General features: G+C 38.2%; 1 protein-coding gene across 1 annotated transcript; it reads right to left on the bottom strand.

The window, feature by feature from the left end:
• Positions 1 to 7,851: 7,851 nt before the first annotated feature.
• Positions 7,852 to 14,908, bottom strand: zdhhc21 (zinc finger DHHC-type palmitoyltransferase 21). Its single transcript, XM_051429122.1, has 8 exons — positions 14,819 to 14,908; positions 13,958 to 14,135; positions 13,729 to 13,827; positions 13,259 to 13,370; positions 12,698 to 12,836; positions 12,271 to 12,387; positions 11,568 to 11,611; positions 7,852 to 10,919 (listed from the first exon to the last, which is right to left on the bottom strand). The coding sequence occupies exons 2-8, from the start codon at positions 14,109 to 14,111 to the stop codon at positions 10,787 to 10,789; spliced, it is 798 nt and encodes a 265-aa protein (XP_051285082.1). The 5' UTR covers positions 14,112 to 14,135; positions 14,819 to 14,908; the 3' UTR covers positions 7,852 to 10,786.
• Positions 14,909 to 15,102: the final 194 nt, after the last annotated feature.

The following is a 15,102-nucleotide window of genomic DNA, read 5'->3' on the forward strand; positions in this document are numbered from 1 at the left end:
TAGCGATGCGGTCAATGACTGATGGTGGAAATCACTACACTGCAGTAATTACTGCTTCAAAAGACATTATTATTATCATCATTATTATTAGTAGTAGTAGTAGCTATAATGGGAATAGTAGCATTAGTAAACCACTACCAGTGTCTATATACATCCTCCACACACTACTATTATGCAGTAAGTAATCATAATATAATAGTATTCTCATGCATCAGTGCTATGGTGCTCATTAAGAAGAACAGCAGTGGTGTAATAATAATATTACTGATACCAGCAGTAAGCAGTGTTATAATAGTAACAGTTACAGTGTTAGTGTAGTAGTAATGGTGGGTGTTTCCAGAACAGTTGACTCATGTGCGGTTTTAAAAAGGGTAACCTTGTAATGTTTAATCATTCACTGGATGCCAGCATAATCACAGCAGGGCAATGTGATTGTATGACTTGAATGGGTAGTCTGACAATAGATTTTTACTGCTCACTCATCATTGTTATCAAGACATTAACACACTATTCAGAGTTGTCATGTGGGTCCAGTATCTACATCACACACCCGGTGATCAGGTGTGATTCACTTCTAAAAACAATTAAGCTGAGAGCATTCAGTTGTGGTAGAAATGGCAATAAATTGCTGATTGTTTCAAGGCTAAGTTCAGTCTGATAGTGTTGGTGTGTTCATTCACACTGTGGCATCCTTGGAATAAAGCTTTAAAACACTCCTTTAGACCACCATCACTAAATGGAAATTTCAAGCACACTCGATACATTCTGCAATGCCTTGCTGTATACTCATATTATAAAGTATTTTTTCCAAAAATGTTTTGTTTTTAGATTTTGCTCATTTTCCATCATTATGACATACCCTGGCTCCATACTCTCTCTCTGCCTCTATTTATCAAGTATTATATCATGCCAGTCTGCTGGTGCACATGACATGAGCCTCCACAGATTCATCCCTCTACATATGGACCTACCGCCCCCATGTGGCCACAAACACAATTGCTAGTTGCTTTATTGGCACCCACTGGAGAATTAAAACTGGAATCCCGTGACTGTAATTTTAAAAGGTAGGGATATTTTTTTTTAAATTTAAGAAATGTATAACACAAGTTGTACATAAGCATACAGGACATTTGTCTAGTGCCATTAGGCTAAATGAAACAGACACAATTCTTAATGTGATCAGAATATATCAATATATATGATAAAAAGAGATTTCTTTTTACACTTCCTAGCCAAAAATGAAAATACAAACACCTTTGGATAAAATTAATATCAGGTGTTACTAATAAGCAATCAATTCAAATGCCTTCAAGTGTCCCAGTAAGACATGAGCCAGAAGGCACAATGCTAGTGTCTTTTTTATACCATTAGGTGGCAATATACCAGTGCTGTTACTGTAGTGATCACCTGTGTCATCTGGTTGTAATCTAGTATTTTTTTCAATATGCTTAACTTAATTAACCAAAGCAGATCAGAGAGTACAAAATATACTTTTGATTTCAAATTTCACATGTTTTGATGTGGTATCCAATAAAGCTACTAAGCTAATGTAAAGATAACCATATATACAGTAATACTACAAGGCTACACCAAACAATGATGTAAATATGTGAATACAGTTGCCTTTGTCCGTTAAGGTTGTTAAGTCAAGAGAAGTGGTACTTCACTGTGTGATCAGACTTTACCAATGCCATTTCCTACCAGTTGCCCCATTTCCTATGGGCCTTTTGTAACAGCTGTAAGTTACTTTTCATGACAATACAGCATGTCAGCTGGTAAATCCTTTAATATAAACTTTTAATTAAATGCCATTTCTGACCATGACATAGTTCACATCATGTTCTGTCCCCGCTTGCTGAAACTGCTCTTAAAATCCCTTGAAAGTTCTTGAAAGCACTAAGGCTCTTTCTTTATGTAAAGAGGTGAAGAAGAGGTCATTGTATTTTAATTTAAATAAAGTTTTTTTCTTTAAAACAGCATCAGATAAATAATAAAATGTTGCAGTAGGAAGAGCAAAATGGTCATTTGATACATGTATATCACTAAAATAAAATTAATTCACGTATATACTAACATAACTGAAAACAGGAAAAAACAGAGCAACACAGAGCATGTCTTGAGCTGAAAGGGTCAATTCTCTCTGCTTGGATTCATCAGGACAGACAAACAAACCTCAACTTAAACCCTGGTGATGGAGCACAATAAAAGCTTGCCTGTAGTCAGACAAGTAAATAAATATTCAGAAAGAAATGTCAGCCTGCGTTGTCTCTTCAGCATGGGAAAGGCGCGGGTTGGACAAGGGCTCTTTGTCTGACACTATCAAATTAACACTGCAGAGGGTGCACAGAGAGGTGCACTTCAGGAGCGCTCTTACACTGCAGGGAGGGTAAATAGTTCCTTTATTTATTCATCTCTACAATAAATAAAACAATTCTTTAAAGCTCATATGGTTCACTCCTCGCCTTTAAAATCCTTGATCCATTGCATTCCAACTGAAGTAGAACTGGGTTGAAAACAGTTTAGTGCACACACTCACAACTGCTGGCCTTGAGGATCACATTAATTCAGATATGAATCCTTGTGCCAAGGATGCTCTTAACCGATGTTTTAAATAAAAGCTGGAAAAAATAACCTTAGTTCAAAGCACCTAGCATAGTGACAAACTAATTAGAGAATGTGAAAATGTGAGTCAAATTTGAATTTAAGAGGCTAAGATGATATTTGAGTGGGTAAAACAGGGCTGCAGTCGGAGACTAGACAGATTTTTACAGACATATTTCCCCAAACAAGGTCAGAAGTCTGCAATTGTGGCAACATAACATTTGAGACAGGGTGTTACATGAAATCATTGTCTTCTTAAATGTGATTTTGCTTCATAGTGATGTTCTTAATTTAGGTTATTTAAGACAAAGAAGTCAAGACAAAAGAGCTCCACTTACCATCCACCACGTCCTGGCTGACATGTCATAACAAAGCTGCCATTTAATGGACCTCTCTGTCAGTTTCCCAGCCATCACTGTGCTGCCGGCTCTCATCGGACGCAGCCCGGTGGAAGACGAGACACCTAATCAAAGGGGCAGCAGTGGAGGCATGCTGTGCCACATTTAGGCCAGTCCTTGACAACGTTGCATTATGGGAGAAGAGAAGAAAAAAAAAATCAAGCAACAACTTGACCAGTGACTTGAACCTGACTGTGGTAATTACAAGAACCATGACCCTGCAACCCCCCCCTCCTACATCGACCTCCTCCCCCTTCACCCTCCCCTCTATTACAATGTGCTGGAAGTCACAAATGACATCTTGACGAATTATTGGAAACGGGTATGATGCAAAAGCTGCAAAATAATATGGTCATTTAAATAGATTTGATGGACTTTAAAGGAAGAAACTAAATATAAAAGAAGTAGAGTTTTCTGTTGAAAAATGTAATGTAATCATCTGAAAATTGAATTTTCCGACACCAAACATTTTAATTTGGGTGTGGTTGAGAGCAGGGGCATCATCCTTTTGTAATATAACCCAGCCAGAGTCAGAAGTAAGCCGACTGTGAGTCAGTGCTGACATTTGGACTGTCAGTTTTAACCTCATCAACGTTGTTTTTGTGTGAGGAAGAACCTGCCAGTGCTGGGAAATTGCTGGGCTTGATATCACGGTGTGGCAGTGAGCTAAAGATCATTTAAAATAATAAGAGGTGTCAAAATACCAAGATCTTGACAGGTCCCATACCTATAACGCAGTCATGAAGATCAAGTAGTCATGGAGTGACCTGTTGCATTCAGTTTCCCCGCAGTGTCAGAGGCTTTATTGGAACACAACTGTATTTTGATCCACGAATTAAGACGCTTGGCGTGTCCATGTAAATGTTATCTGAATGCCAGTTGAAAAGACCTTTTCTCTCCTGCCACATTCCAATCCTCCTCGCTGAGGCCGCTCGGTGGCAGCTGGATTTCCCCACGGGGATGGTGGGTGGACTTAGCAACAGTAACTTAGCATTAGTTACGACAAATAGATGAAATAACAGGGCTAATGCTTGGAAATGACTGTATTGTAGAATATATTGTAGTTTCCGGCACATATACACCCAAGTCATAAGTTATCAAACATATATTTAAGCACTTCGGGTTTAATCTCACAAAATACAATTTAAAATGAATTGTAAATAGCCTAAAAATAGAAATATGGTGGAAATGAAGTAGGACTTAACCACTCTAATTAGTCACCTGCAATATAGACAACATGCTCTATCTGTAAGGCTGCTTTTAATAAGTACCTGTTCACAGCTGACCTTTTCAATGCACCTGACTTTAATGAAGCACTAATTATGAGCATAATTAGTAGCTGGCCAATTTAATTGGCTCTTAAACACAAAGAACAAAAAGACACTCAGCAGTCATCGTGGAAGGCAAATGTCAGCTTAGAAAATCAAATGAAAATGACTTTCAAGGATGAAAGACTACAAATGTAAGGTCTCATTCTGCACCTTGGCTTATATTATCGAAAGGAAACTTAGTAAGTCTATATTATTATTATTTTCATCATTTTTCCGGACAGTTTATATGTTACATTTTATTCCTTAATGAACACATTATTAGCATTTCAAAAAGTAGCTTATGACCCTGGGTCCTCTTTAACAGCTCTGAAAACATACCTAACATTGTTTTATCACCTTGATGGTGGCTTTCTCAAAATTCATTGGGAACTGATGTTTCAAGGTCTGCTACAGAAAATAATGCTTTACTTTTTTTTAGGAGATTAAAGAATAAAACATGGTTAAATATAATGTATGGATATCTGTGATTGGTATTGACAGTACTTTTACACAACATTATCTCTTAAAAATCCCAAATAAGTCTATTTGAATCTCTCTTGTTGGAGTTTTATAAGTTTTAGCATTTGTATACACATTGGATTTTAATAAGGTCAGGAGAAAAAAAGTATGTTTGAAGAAAACAATGGTTGGTTTGGTAGTTACTATTAGTATTACTACACACAGAGCATACAGCAGCAGGGTCCAAACAACGAGGAAGTAAAGTCAAGAAAACGCACAAGGGTTAACATAGTTTCAATCGAAATATTGTTTAACAGATAATAAAACAACATTTCTGACACATTATTCAGCAGCCCTAAACTGCACCCCTTCATTCTTCTACAGAAAGGAAAATGTCCAGGGCCGAGGCCGCGTGAGAGAGCCGCATGCACCTTATTGATTTTAAGGGTAAAATCGATACATTTCATCGTCTTGAGTGGATTAACTGTTTCAAGTTCAACTTTTAATTGGATTTCTACTTTCTACAATGAGAGCTTATTTGAAAATCAATAGGCCAATCAATACCTCCATGTTCAGGAAGTTCAGCCGTGGAACTGAAAATGGAGGAACGTTGCAGACACCTGCCACTGGCAACCCACCCACATGACTCGCTGAAGTCTAAAAAATCTAATTATGCTTTCATTGATAGTGAAAGAAAAGACTAAATTGATTTCTTACTATCAATCAGAGAATCAGTGAGAAATTTTACTTGTATTTAAAATGCTGATTGGATTGTTTTATGTGCCATTTTATGGGTACAGACAACTGGACGTTTCCTAAATGATAACAAACACCAACACCAACTATGCTTGTCAGATATGTGGGATCTCTGTTGAAACACTACATCAAAAAATCAGCTACGCAAAACATAACTGGTGTTAGGGTTGGCCCTAATTATGGAGTCATATAGGATATATGGCCCATATGGATAAAAATCAAAAAATGATCTTGCTACCCATAACTAGTGATCCGATAATAAATTTATCTTCCATCTCCTAGACTTAATCCTTGTCTAGGCTTGGCAAAATGGCAGCAGAACACGCCAAGCCACTAACTCCAATCCTAGACAGGTAAACAGCCTTGTTTCTGAGACATAACTGTTCCAAGCATAGTTTATGTTTATCAAGCATGTGGCTAATTATTTCTTTTGTTCAGCCAGATGTCATAGACTGTAAAAGTAGCAGGTGGCCACTTATTTAATTAGTCCAGTTGACCAACCATTGCCAGAGATTAAGAGCACATTGAACCCAGGCTGCTGCAGGCTCCTTAAATGTTACTATCCCAAAGCATGAACTGAAAACAAATTAAATTAAATTAAATTTTACTTCAGGCCCATTAAAACATACGGGTGTGTCTGTTTTCATATATTTTATTACAAAACTGGTTTGTATATCAGTTAAAAAAAACAACACAAGTAGAATTTATTCCAAGACCATATTAATGTATGTTTTTTTAATGTATCTGTACTAATTCACTATCTTCAAATAGAGTACCTCCATCAAGATCAAGCATCATCAGCCATAGTAAGAGAGATGGCAGAACATTAGGTAATTGAGGACGGGTATGATTTGTGATATTCAACCCAGACGGTGTATTTTAGGGGTGCTCAAAGTGTTGTATCATAAGGTGTCCTTTAGGGAATTGACAGTGTCTCTGAATTTTTTTTCAATATTTTTTATTTCACCAATAGTGTAAATTATTATTCTAATAAAAGCATAGTTAAATGTATTTTACTTTTTCTATTAAGTGTACTTATTTTGGCGGCATGTGACATGAAAACATATAAGAACCCTGTAAATGTAACTGTATGGATTTATAGCTTTATTAATATGCCTTAGTCTACAAATTATCAATCAATCAAACTAATACTGAGAAAATTGTGACATTTAAAAGCTATTCTGATCCTCATCTTCCACTTCAGTCTAGGATGACCCTGTTGAGACTGTGGACAAATAAAGGATTTGGTTGGTCAAGACCAGGTTGGCTGGGGTTGCTGAGGGCAATACAATGTGTATGTGTGTGTGTCTGGGTGTGTGTTTGGTGTATGTTTAAAACATGTAACCATATAGCTTATGTTCACGGCTCATGCACACATTACACACGCCTCACTGGGACTTAAGAACTGTTCAGGACAATGACCATTTGGTTGGAGACAACTGCAAAATGGCTATTCAAATGCCACTGTATACTGTCCTGTAGGTATTCACTAAATTCAATCTTGTGGGCCTCCGTGTCATCACATTACGGCATTTTACGGCTGATTACATCACTTAAAAGTCAAAGAGAAACAATTTGTCTGCAGTCTTTGAATACGCTCCTACTTCTATTTAGACATTGCTCTTCATAAGTAGCTAATGTCCTTCTCACCCAGAGTTGTCATATGTAGCTCCCAAGACATAAAAGAGCATCTTTGCTCATTTGGACAGCTTTTGGATGAGAACTGACAAAAGTAGACTTATTTCCTTAATTAGGAAAATAGACACGCACTTGACGATGAATGATATGAAGAAAGAATCTATATCTGTAAACTTCTAAGTGGGGTTAGCTTAGTTAGCGACTGTAACTTTGTTAGTGTTAGCTATTTGGCTAATATGCTTCAGCTGCTGTTACAAGAGACCATACAGTGATGCTACAGCAGTATCCAGTGCAGTATTAACGCTACATGCTTTCTGCACTGGCGGGTGTAGTTTTATAGTTTCAGCTAGGTAGCTAGCTGCTGCTGTGTGTTTCAAAAGGTCTAGTGTGTTTCGACACCAGTGTTTTATTAGTTCAGTCAGCTAGCAACACATTGACCGACTACATCGAGTCATTTTTGGTGTTCCAGAGATAGGTATGGTGGCTAAGCAAGCTAAAAGGTCTACTGCTCCTTCCAAGCTAGTCACATAGCCAAGATATCCATTTCATAAATTCTGTTTCTGAAAAAACTGACATACTGTGCGATACTAATTTCCCTCCTTATTTCGATAAAAAAATAAAAAATAAAAGCTTCAGCTGCAGGCAAAATGTTGGTTGCTAAAAAGGAGAAAAGAATCAGCTCAAACATATCCAGACTCTAATTTATTAGAATATGAATACCTATATGATATTATCTATAAACACAATTAATACAGTTTTCTAACAAGGTCAATTGACAATTTCTCATAGGCTTTCTAGGCATAAAGAAATGGATAACATATTTATGGTGTATTCATTTAATTCACAAAATGTAACCAATTCCAGTGTTTGAGGTCTGAATTAAACAAAATAAAACACATTCCAAAGACTTCCAAATGCAAATCAACAAAATGAACAAAACTGCACAGACCCCAACTAAGAACCCTGGGGGACACCACAATGGCTGTGAGGGGACGTGAGTGAGTACAGCTTCTCTGAAAAGATCACACCTCTAGTCTCTGGCAGCTCTCGATTTAAATCGAATGAACTCAAGCCTGATACTCTGTTCCTGACCTGAGGTGTTGAAACTGATCGGTCGTTTATTGGAGATATTCTGTAAAACTATACACAGCAGCTACAGTAGCATTAATCCTCGCTGAGGTTACTGAAGTATTGACAGATGTTTAAGTCGGATAATCACTGGTTAGTGAGAAACGAGGGAAACTCATCCACCCAGTTTACATGCTTCACAAAACAATTCAAATTTTCACTACTGTTGTTACGATAAGAATGGCTTTACGGATACACAATGCTTATTGCTTTCAAAAATGATTTGTAAAAAAAAACTGGTGAATGTAATCTATCAGTAGTTCCCCGTTCTTTAATACCAGTCACACACATTTGCCCACCTATTATCCTACCAACACAAAGATAATATAATACTTGTTCACACAAACATTCAAGAACCTGAATCTGAGTTATAAAAACCACTGAGCAAAGTTATGTACACACACTCATGCAAATGCGAACCACCGGATTAAACATATGAATAAAACAAAGGATACAAATAAAATAGAGTACCTTTGATGCAGTTAACAGACTGAGTGCTAATGTGAAAATCAGTGCATAATATTAAACCGCTACCTTCAGAAATTTGGTGAAACATGCATTTACTGAATGCTTGCTGACTATTGCAACATTTCCCCAGGTCTTTGGCTTTTATGGAGACCACCGTGATGACGATGATGTAGTGTGAAAGTAAAAAGAAGACCTAGAAAGGCACTTAAACTACTTGAATATTGTAATATTTCCCACACATGGCAAGCTTGGTTTACATACAGGTTTAGCTATGGGATTGCCAAGTATTATAGACAATGGCAACCACGTTATGCTAGTATTATAATGCACTGAATCATCTTATCTTTAAGTATCCTGCTAAAGAATTCAATAAAATCTCTAACAGTAACATAGTGTTACAGCAAAACCACCATAAATAAACAGTCAATGTTGTGTCAACTAGCTGTATGTCACAACAGGTAGACTAATTCTAGTTTTTATGTAAAGATACGCATTTATAAAGCCACTTGTTCAGACACATTGAAGACCTAACTATAACAGCTGCAGCACTAAAAATTATAAGTATAAATTACAAATCATATTATCAGGAGAAGTGCTGAATTGAAAGACGTGTTCAAAAGTCACCTGTGCCGATGCAAGTGTGATGGTTGACAGCCGGGACTTAAGCTAAACGGATTAATGAAAAGAATAGTTTGATATTTTGGTAAATACACTTATTCATCTTCTTTCCGAAAATTAGACAAGACAATAAGTACCACATTTTTTCATGTCAAGATAAAGCTACAGCCAACGGGCTTATTAACAGCTCTATAATTAACATGTGACATCTTGTTTGTTTAATCCATACAAAAAAGTAAAAAAGAAAAGCTGTGGTTTTACAGGTTGTTTATGTCTTTATGCTAAGCTAAGCACTTGCTAGCTGTAGCTTCATATTTAGTGTACAGACATGAGATTGGTATCGATCTTCTCATCTGACTAAAGCGAAAAAGTGTATCTCACAAAATGACAAGCTATTCTTTTAAGATATACGGGGTGATTTTGGATGACATGTGACACTCGAACCCCTTCAATACGGACTTCACAACAGGTTGTGATCAGGTCATGATATGAATTGGCTGTGGAATGTTTTTTATACTCAGAGAAACCACTTGATTATACATCAGGTTTGAATACAAGATATACAGCCTAAGATTGATAGTATAAACTTGCTTCTTTTAATATGGTGTGGTGGAGTATTAACTGTCTGCCAGCTATAACACATCTTCATACCCGGCTGGCTTTTCGCCATAAAAATATACCATATCAGTAGTCAAGTTATGACCTCTGTTCTGTGACCATGCTTCATAAAATATCACTTCATAGATAAAACAATGCAATAAAACATTCATGAATCATTAAATGATCACCACTTACATGAGTGAAGTTGACCCCACATCCCTTCACTTTTCACAAGAAATTTCCATAGATCACCAACCAGAAAACATAAAACAAAAACACTGCTCATGCATGACAAATAAAAAAGGACACAGTTAAAAGAAACAAGGCACAAACTTTATACAAAAAATTGCCTTTCTAATAGACACATTGGAGTTACCCTAGTTCTGTCTGTAGTTGATTAAAGGTCAGTAGTGAAGGCTCTTTATTAAAGTAACCTGAGAGGGGTCCCTTTCGCCAGCTGCTTTCAAGCGAAGCCTTACATCCTTCTGATGCAATTAGCCATTTAAAGTGGTTTCCAAATGCCGAAAGTAGCAGTCACAGTGAGTAAAAAAGCCACATTTTCCTGTTACTCCCTTAGGTGTTTCCTGACCCTGTTTACTGCCAGTCTGGGTCTTGTGGAGAAAGGCGCAAAAAAACCCAAAAAAAAAAACAGCTTAGAGTATCCACTGACAAACCAAGACTCCTGCCCAGCTCCAATAGCACAAAAGAGGATGTTGAAGGCGAGCAGATGGATTCTTACGAGTGTATACAGTGTTTCATCATGGCAACCCTACCATCTGTGCAGGTAGGAGGTACTGTAGCGCTCCCGGCCTACACGTGGGTGCGGAAGTGGTGGCTGGCTTGGAGTGGCTGCCTGCTTCGGAGCGGGATGAACCACAGGAGTTTCCAGCGAGTGCCACAAACTTCAGCTAACGCCCACTGCCAGGATCTCTTAGAGCCAAATCTGAGAAGAAGAAAAAAAACACAATTGTATTATGAGACCATTTTAAAGAAATGGTTCAACATTTTGGGAAACATGAAGCCCAAGATGTAGCTAGAGTTAGCAGCCGATTAGCTTAGCTTAGCTTAGCATAAAGAGTGCAAACAGGGAAACAGCTAGCCGTGCTTTGTCCAGAAGTAACAGAATCCACCTACAAGCACCTCTTAAGCTCACTAATTAACACATCATATTCTGTTTTGGAGTCTCCGTTGGTTGCCCGACAACCTCACAGTGATAACAAAACACTGTGCCCAGCTAATAAACAGTCCAGCACACAACGCTAGAAAACCACAAATACTCATTTTTGTGCTTTTTTTGTGTGATTTTTTGTATGGATTAAACAAACAAGATATAACATGTTTTTAGTGAGAGGTGGTAGCAGTATTTTATTACCTTTTGGATACAGCCAGGCTGACTATTTCCCCCTATTTCCACTCCTTAAGCTGAGCTAAGCTACGTGGCTCCAGCTTTACAGTGAATGCACAGCTGTGAGAGTAGTTGCAACTTGCAGCGGGAAGGCAATAAGTGCATTTCCCACAATGTCCACCAATTTCTTTCCTGCAACAGCAAACTATTTCTGGCATTAGGACGAACAGAGTTAAACAGACTCACATTTCATTTGAGAAAGTAGCCATTTTCTCAATAGTTGTAGTATCCTACGAGGGTGAGAAAAGAGAAAGACAAAGCATACAATGAGTGGATCATGATGCCCTTGATTACAGAGTCAAATGATCAGCCAAAAACACAAGCATCATAAATCTGTTTCTCATTATTGTGAGTCATCTATTGCTCCCGTAGACAGCTCCAGCCATAGAAAACCTTTCTCTAAATACCATCTTGCTGTTTCCCACCTCTAAGTTTAGACGTTTCTAACATAACAGCTCTGCCAAAGTTCTTGATGAAAGCTTGTAAATGACTTTGGTTTGTAATAAAAATGATTCCGTTATGTCACCAAAGATATTAAGAATGCAACTCATGCATACACACTCACGCACACAGCCTGACCCAGGACTTTCTCTCTTGTTTCTTTTCTATTGATCACTGCATTACTGGCATTGATTGTTTTATTTTTGTGCAATGTGTCATGTCATTCTGCCTATAGCCTCATGCGATGCTTGCTAGATCGTTTGTGAAAATACAAAATGGGACAAGCTAAACGATACTGGAAATAAGTACCACCATGCTTATTTAAAAGACCCTAAACAGTGAAAGTAGCTTGGAAATATTTGCTGCATTCTGTTGAGAGAAGGCAATTAACATAATTGCCGCAGTAAATGTCATTTGAAACAAGATAAGTCTTCCAGTCAGTACTCACAGAGAGGATGCCCGCCATCTGAGTGTAAAACAAGCTAGTCATGCCACCAAACATGACCAAACCCATGAGCGCTGAGACCCGCAGCAGTGCTAGTTCATGGCGTGTTGTAAACTTCTCCTGGTAGAGCAAAACAGAACGGTAACCCTTTGGTGTAAAATCCTCTTATTTCATCATCTTAAATCTCTATGTGATGACTGTACATAATTAAGTAGCTTTTATATTCTACCAGTGCCGTAGCTCAGTCTTACAGGATGTAACAAAGCATTTAACACTGAATTGTTACGTAACGCTTTAAGATAGGTAAATAAATACAGTGTAAATACTTGTAGTCCAAACACATGCATGTATCAAATGTATTCTGTAAGCTCTAAAAACACGTTTTCTGTTGACTGAGTATATAATTTACTTATATTCCTCTAGGATGTACCTGGTCAAGTCCTGTCAGGGGCTGGAAGTAGTAGTATTGGCAGAAGTCCAGCACCAGGGTGAACAAACTGAGGACCTGAGTGTAGAAACAGAGCTGCAGGAAGAGCCAGTGGTTGTCTTCTCCCACACAGTTATTGATCCTGGAAGGAAAAAACAAACAAACAGGATTTAAGATATTATCTTATAATTGTTTTTCTTTATATCAGTCTTGGACTGAAGCTGCAGACAGATTGTGTTGTGTGCAAATATCTTTCTATTATGCCAATTAAAAGATATTTATACATTTATAATAAGTAAATTGATTAATTAATAAAATGCAGGTCAACATGTGTCTGGCAAATGTGTGTGCGGCTCTGAACAATGTCTCTTGACTTTGTAGTAATACTCCATGATAAGCTATACATACTGTACCACTGCCATTTCATACAAGCATACCATTGGCTGTGTAAATGTGTTAATTTTCTATTTTTCCACACTGTTTTTAAAGCTATATGTGTCTGATATGTATGGTCAGGTCTTCATGAGTGTGTGTGTGTGTGTGTGTGTGTGTGTATGTTCTTACCAAGGACAGTGGTGGTCCATTCTGCGTACACAATGGCCACAACGACTGCAATGGTGGGACCTTTTAGGTCTCATTAAGTTGCACTTATTGCACAACTCCCAGTGCTCTCGCTCTGTGACATAAAAACAACAATCAGCAGTTAATTATTGGTTATCACTGGTAGTATTGGTAGCTACCATTGTGACACAGTAATTACATACTCAAGACTACATACTTGCTCTTTGGGCTACATACATACTCACATGAGTATTTTAGCTGATGTCAGTTTCACATGACCTCATATATGATTTTCCTAACTGCAGGAAAGGTGGTGCAAGTATGTAAAATGAGGAAGAAAAAAAGTGTGGGAAGTGAAACTCCTATACTGACCATCTAAAGATTTATGGATAAACCGTTAAACATGCACAATAACAATAATAGCTAATTTAGCTTTAAAAGAAGTGGTGAGGTGGGCCTTTCCGTATCCATACCTGCGTGAGGTATGTGGGGGTCCACAGGAAGACGGCCGGGATCTGCTGTGGAAGCTCGGAACAGGGCCGCTACGCAGAGTGCCGATGCTATGTAATAACCTGAAAGAATACAAAACGTTTAATTCTACCTAAAATGTGAGAGCCATACACCGGGGGCCGAGCCAGAAAGCCCAATGACTTGTGTGTGTCAACAAAAAAATTACAGTGGACACAGAAGAAGAATACTTACAAACAACTATGGCCCAGGGGATGTGTCCCTCGTTGTAGTGTGGAAGTAAAACCAGTTTAGGAATAAAGAAAGTGTTGTAGAGCCAGATTCCAAACACCATGCTGATGCACAGCCAGCCCATGGGGTCCACCACAAAGTGCAGTCGAAGCTTCATGGCTGCTGGGACTCCAGGGGGACCCTACAGTGCACAAAGCACACACACACACACACACACACACACACACACACAGATAAATCTCCAGCTGATCCAGGTTACAGACCGAAACTGGTTAACACACTACACTTGAAATACACGTTTCACCCTGGTTGCTATATCCTTTCTTTGCACAAGCCCAGTTCTGTTTCAAGTAAATGATCCATATCAAAACTGTGACATTTTCCCTTTATGGTGTTATATGACAGTAACAGTCATTATATATAAATGACAGACCCAAAACGCCATTATCTGTACTGAGGCGGGCATATGAGGTCATGTTTTATTGACTGGGTAATGAGATGAAACCTCAATACAGGCCTAACTACTGTGCTATAAAGCAGGTGTCTGTAAACAAGCCAGTAACTACCTTACACCTTAACACAGACGCTTAACATTAGCCCCATCTAGCACAGCCTAGACCATCATAAACAGCCCTCATGGCCCTGCTAGTCTGTACTCAGAGACTTGTTATTGCAAAAGCTCGCTTGCTCCATCCTTCGTACAACTGATAAGACTGGCAGCCGCGATGGGCTTGGCTCTGTAGCCTTACTGTGTTAGCTAACACTTGTCCTGATTTCATTCACTCGGGTTCATATACAGATTGAATAATTCAACGTGTTAAGCGTCAGTCATGATTTCCTACGCTAAAATGGAGAGATACATACTTTTATCTGGCTGGTCCTATTCAGCGCACGTAGCTACTTCCTCATCCGAGCCTCTGTGGGCTGGACAGGAGCACTGCTTTGATACCTGCGATAAAACACGCACTTCCGGTCCGCTTTTGTTGAAAAATAAAAACACTGTTGGACTTTAATTGTAATGTAAAAAACCCACAAATTTAATATTAAGTATTTCTAAAGGTGTTTTCATTTGTTTTATACTGAATAAACAACCCAAAACAAACTATAAAGGGTTAGTCACTTAACAGAAAATGAACCAGGAGCAAGAA

The sequence above is a fragment of the Dicentrarchus labrax genome, unplaced genomic scaffold (genome assembly GCF_905237075.1).
Source record: "Dicentrarchus labrax unplaced genomic scaffold, dlabrax2021, whole genome shotgun sequence".
Taxonomy (NCBI): Eukaryota; Metazoa; Chordata; class Actinopteri; family Moronidae; genus Dicentrarchus; species Dicentrarchus labrax.

Coding starts and splice junctions, on each gene's coding strand:
- zdhhc21 (XM_051429122.1), bottom strand. CDS start 14,111: ATGAAGCTTCGACTGCACTTTGTGGTGGACCCCATGGGCTGGCTGTGC. Junction 13,828..13,957: donor CCCCTGGGCCATAGTTGTTT/GTAAGTATTCTT, acceptor GTATTCTTTCAG/GTTATTACATAGCATCGGCA. Junction 12,837..13,258: donor ATGGACCACCACTGTCCTTG/GTAAGAACATAC, acceptor TTTTCCTTCCAG/GATCAATAACTGTGTGGGAG.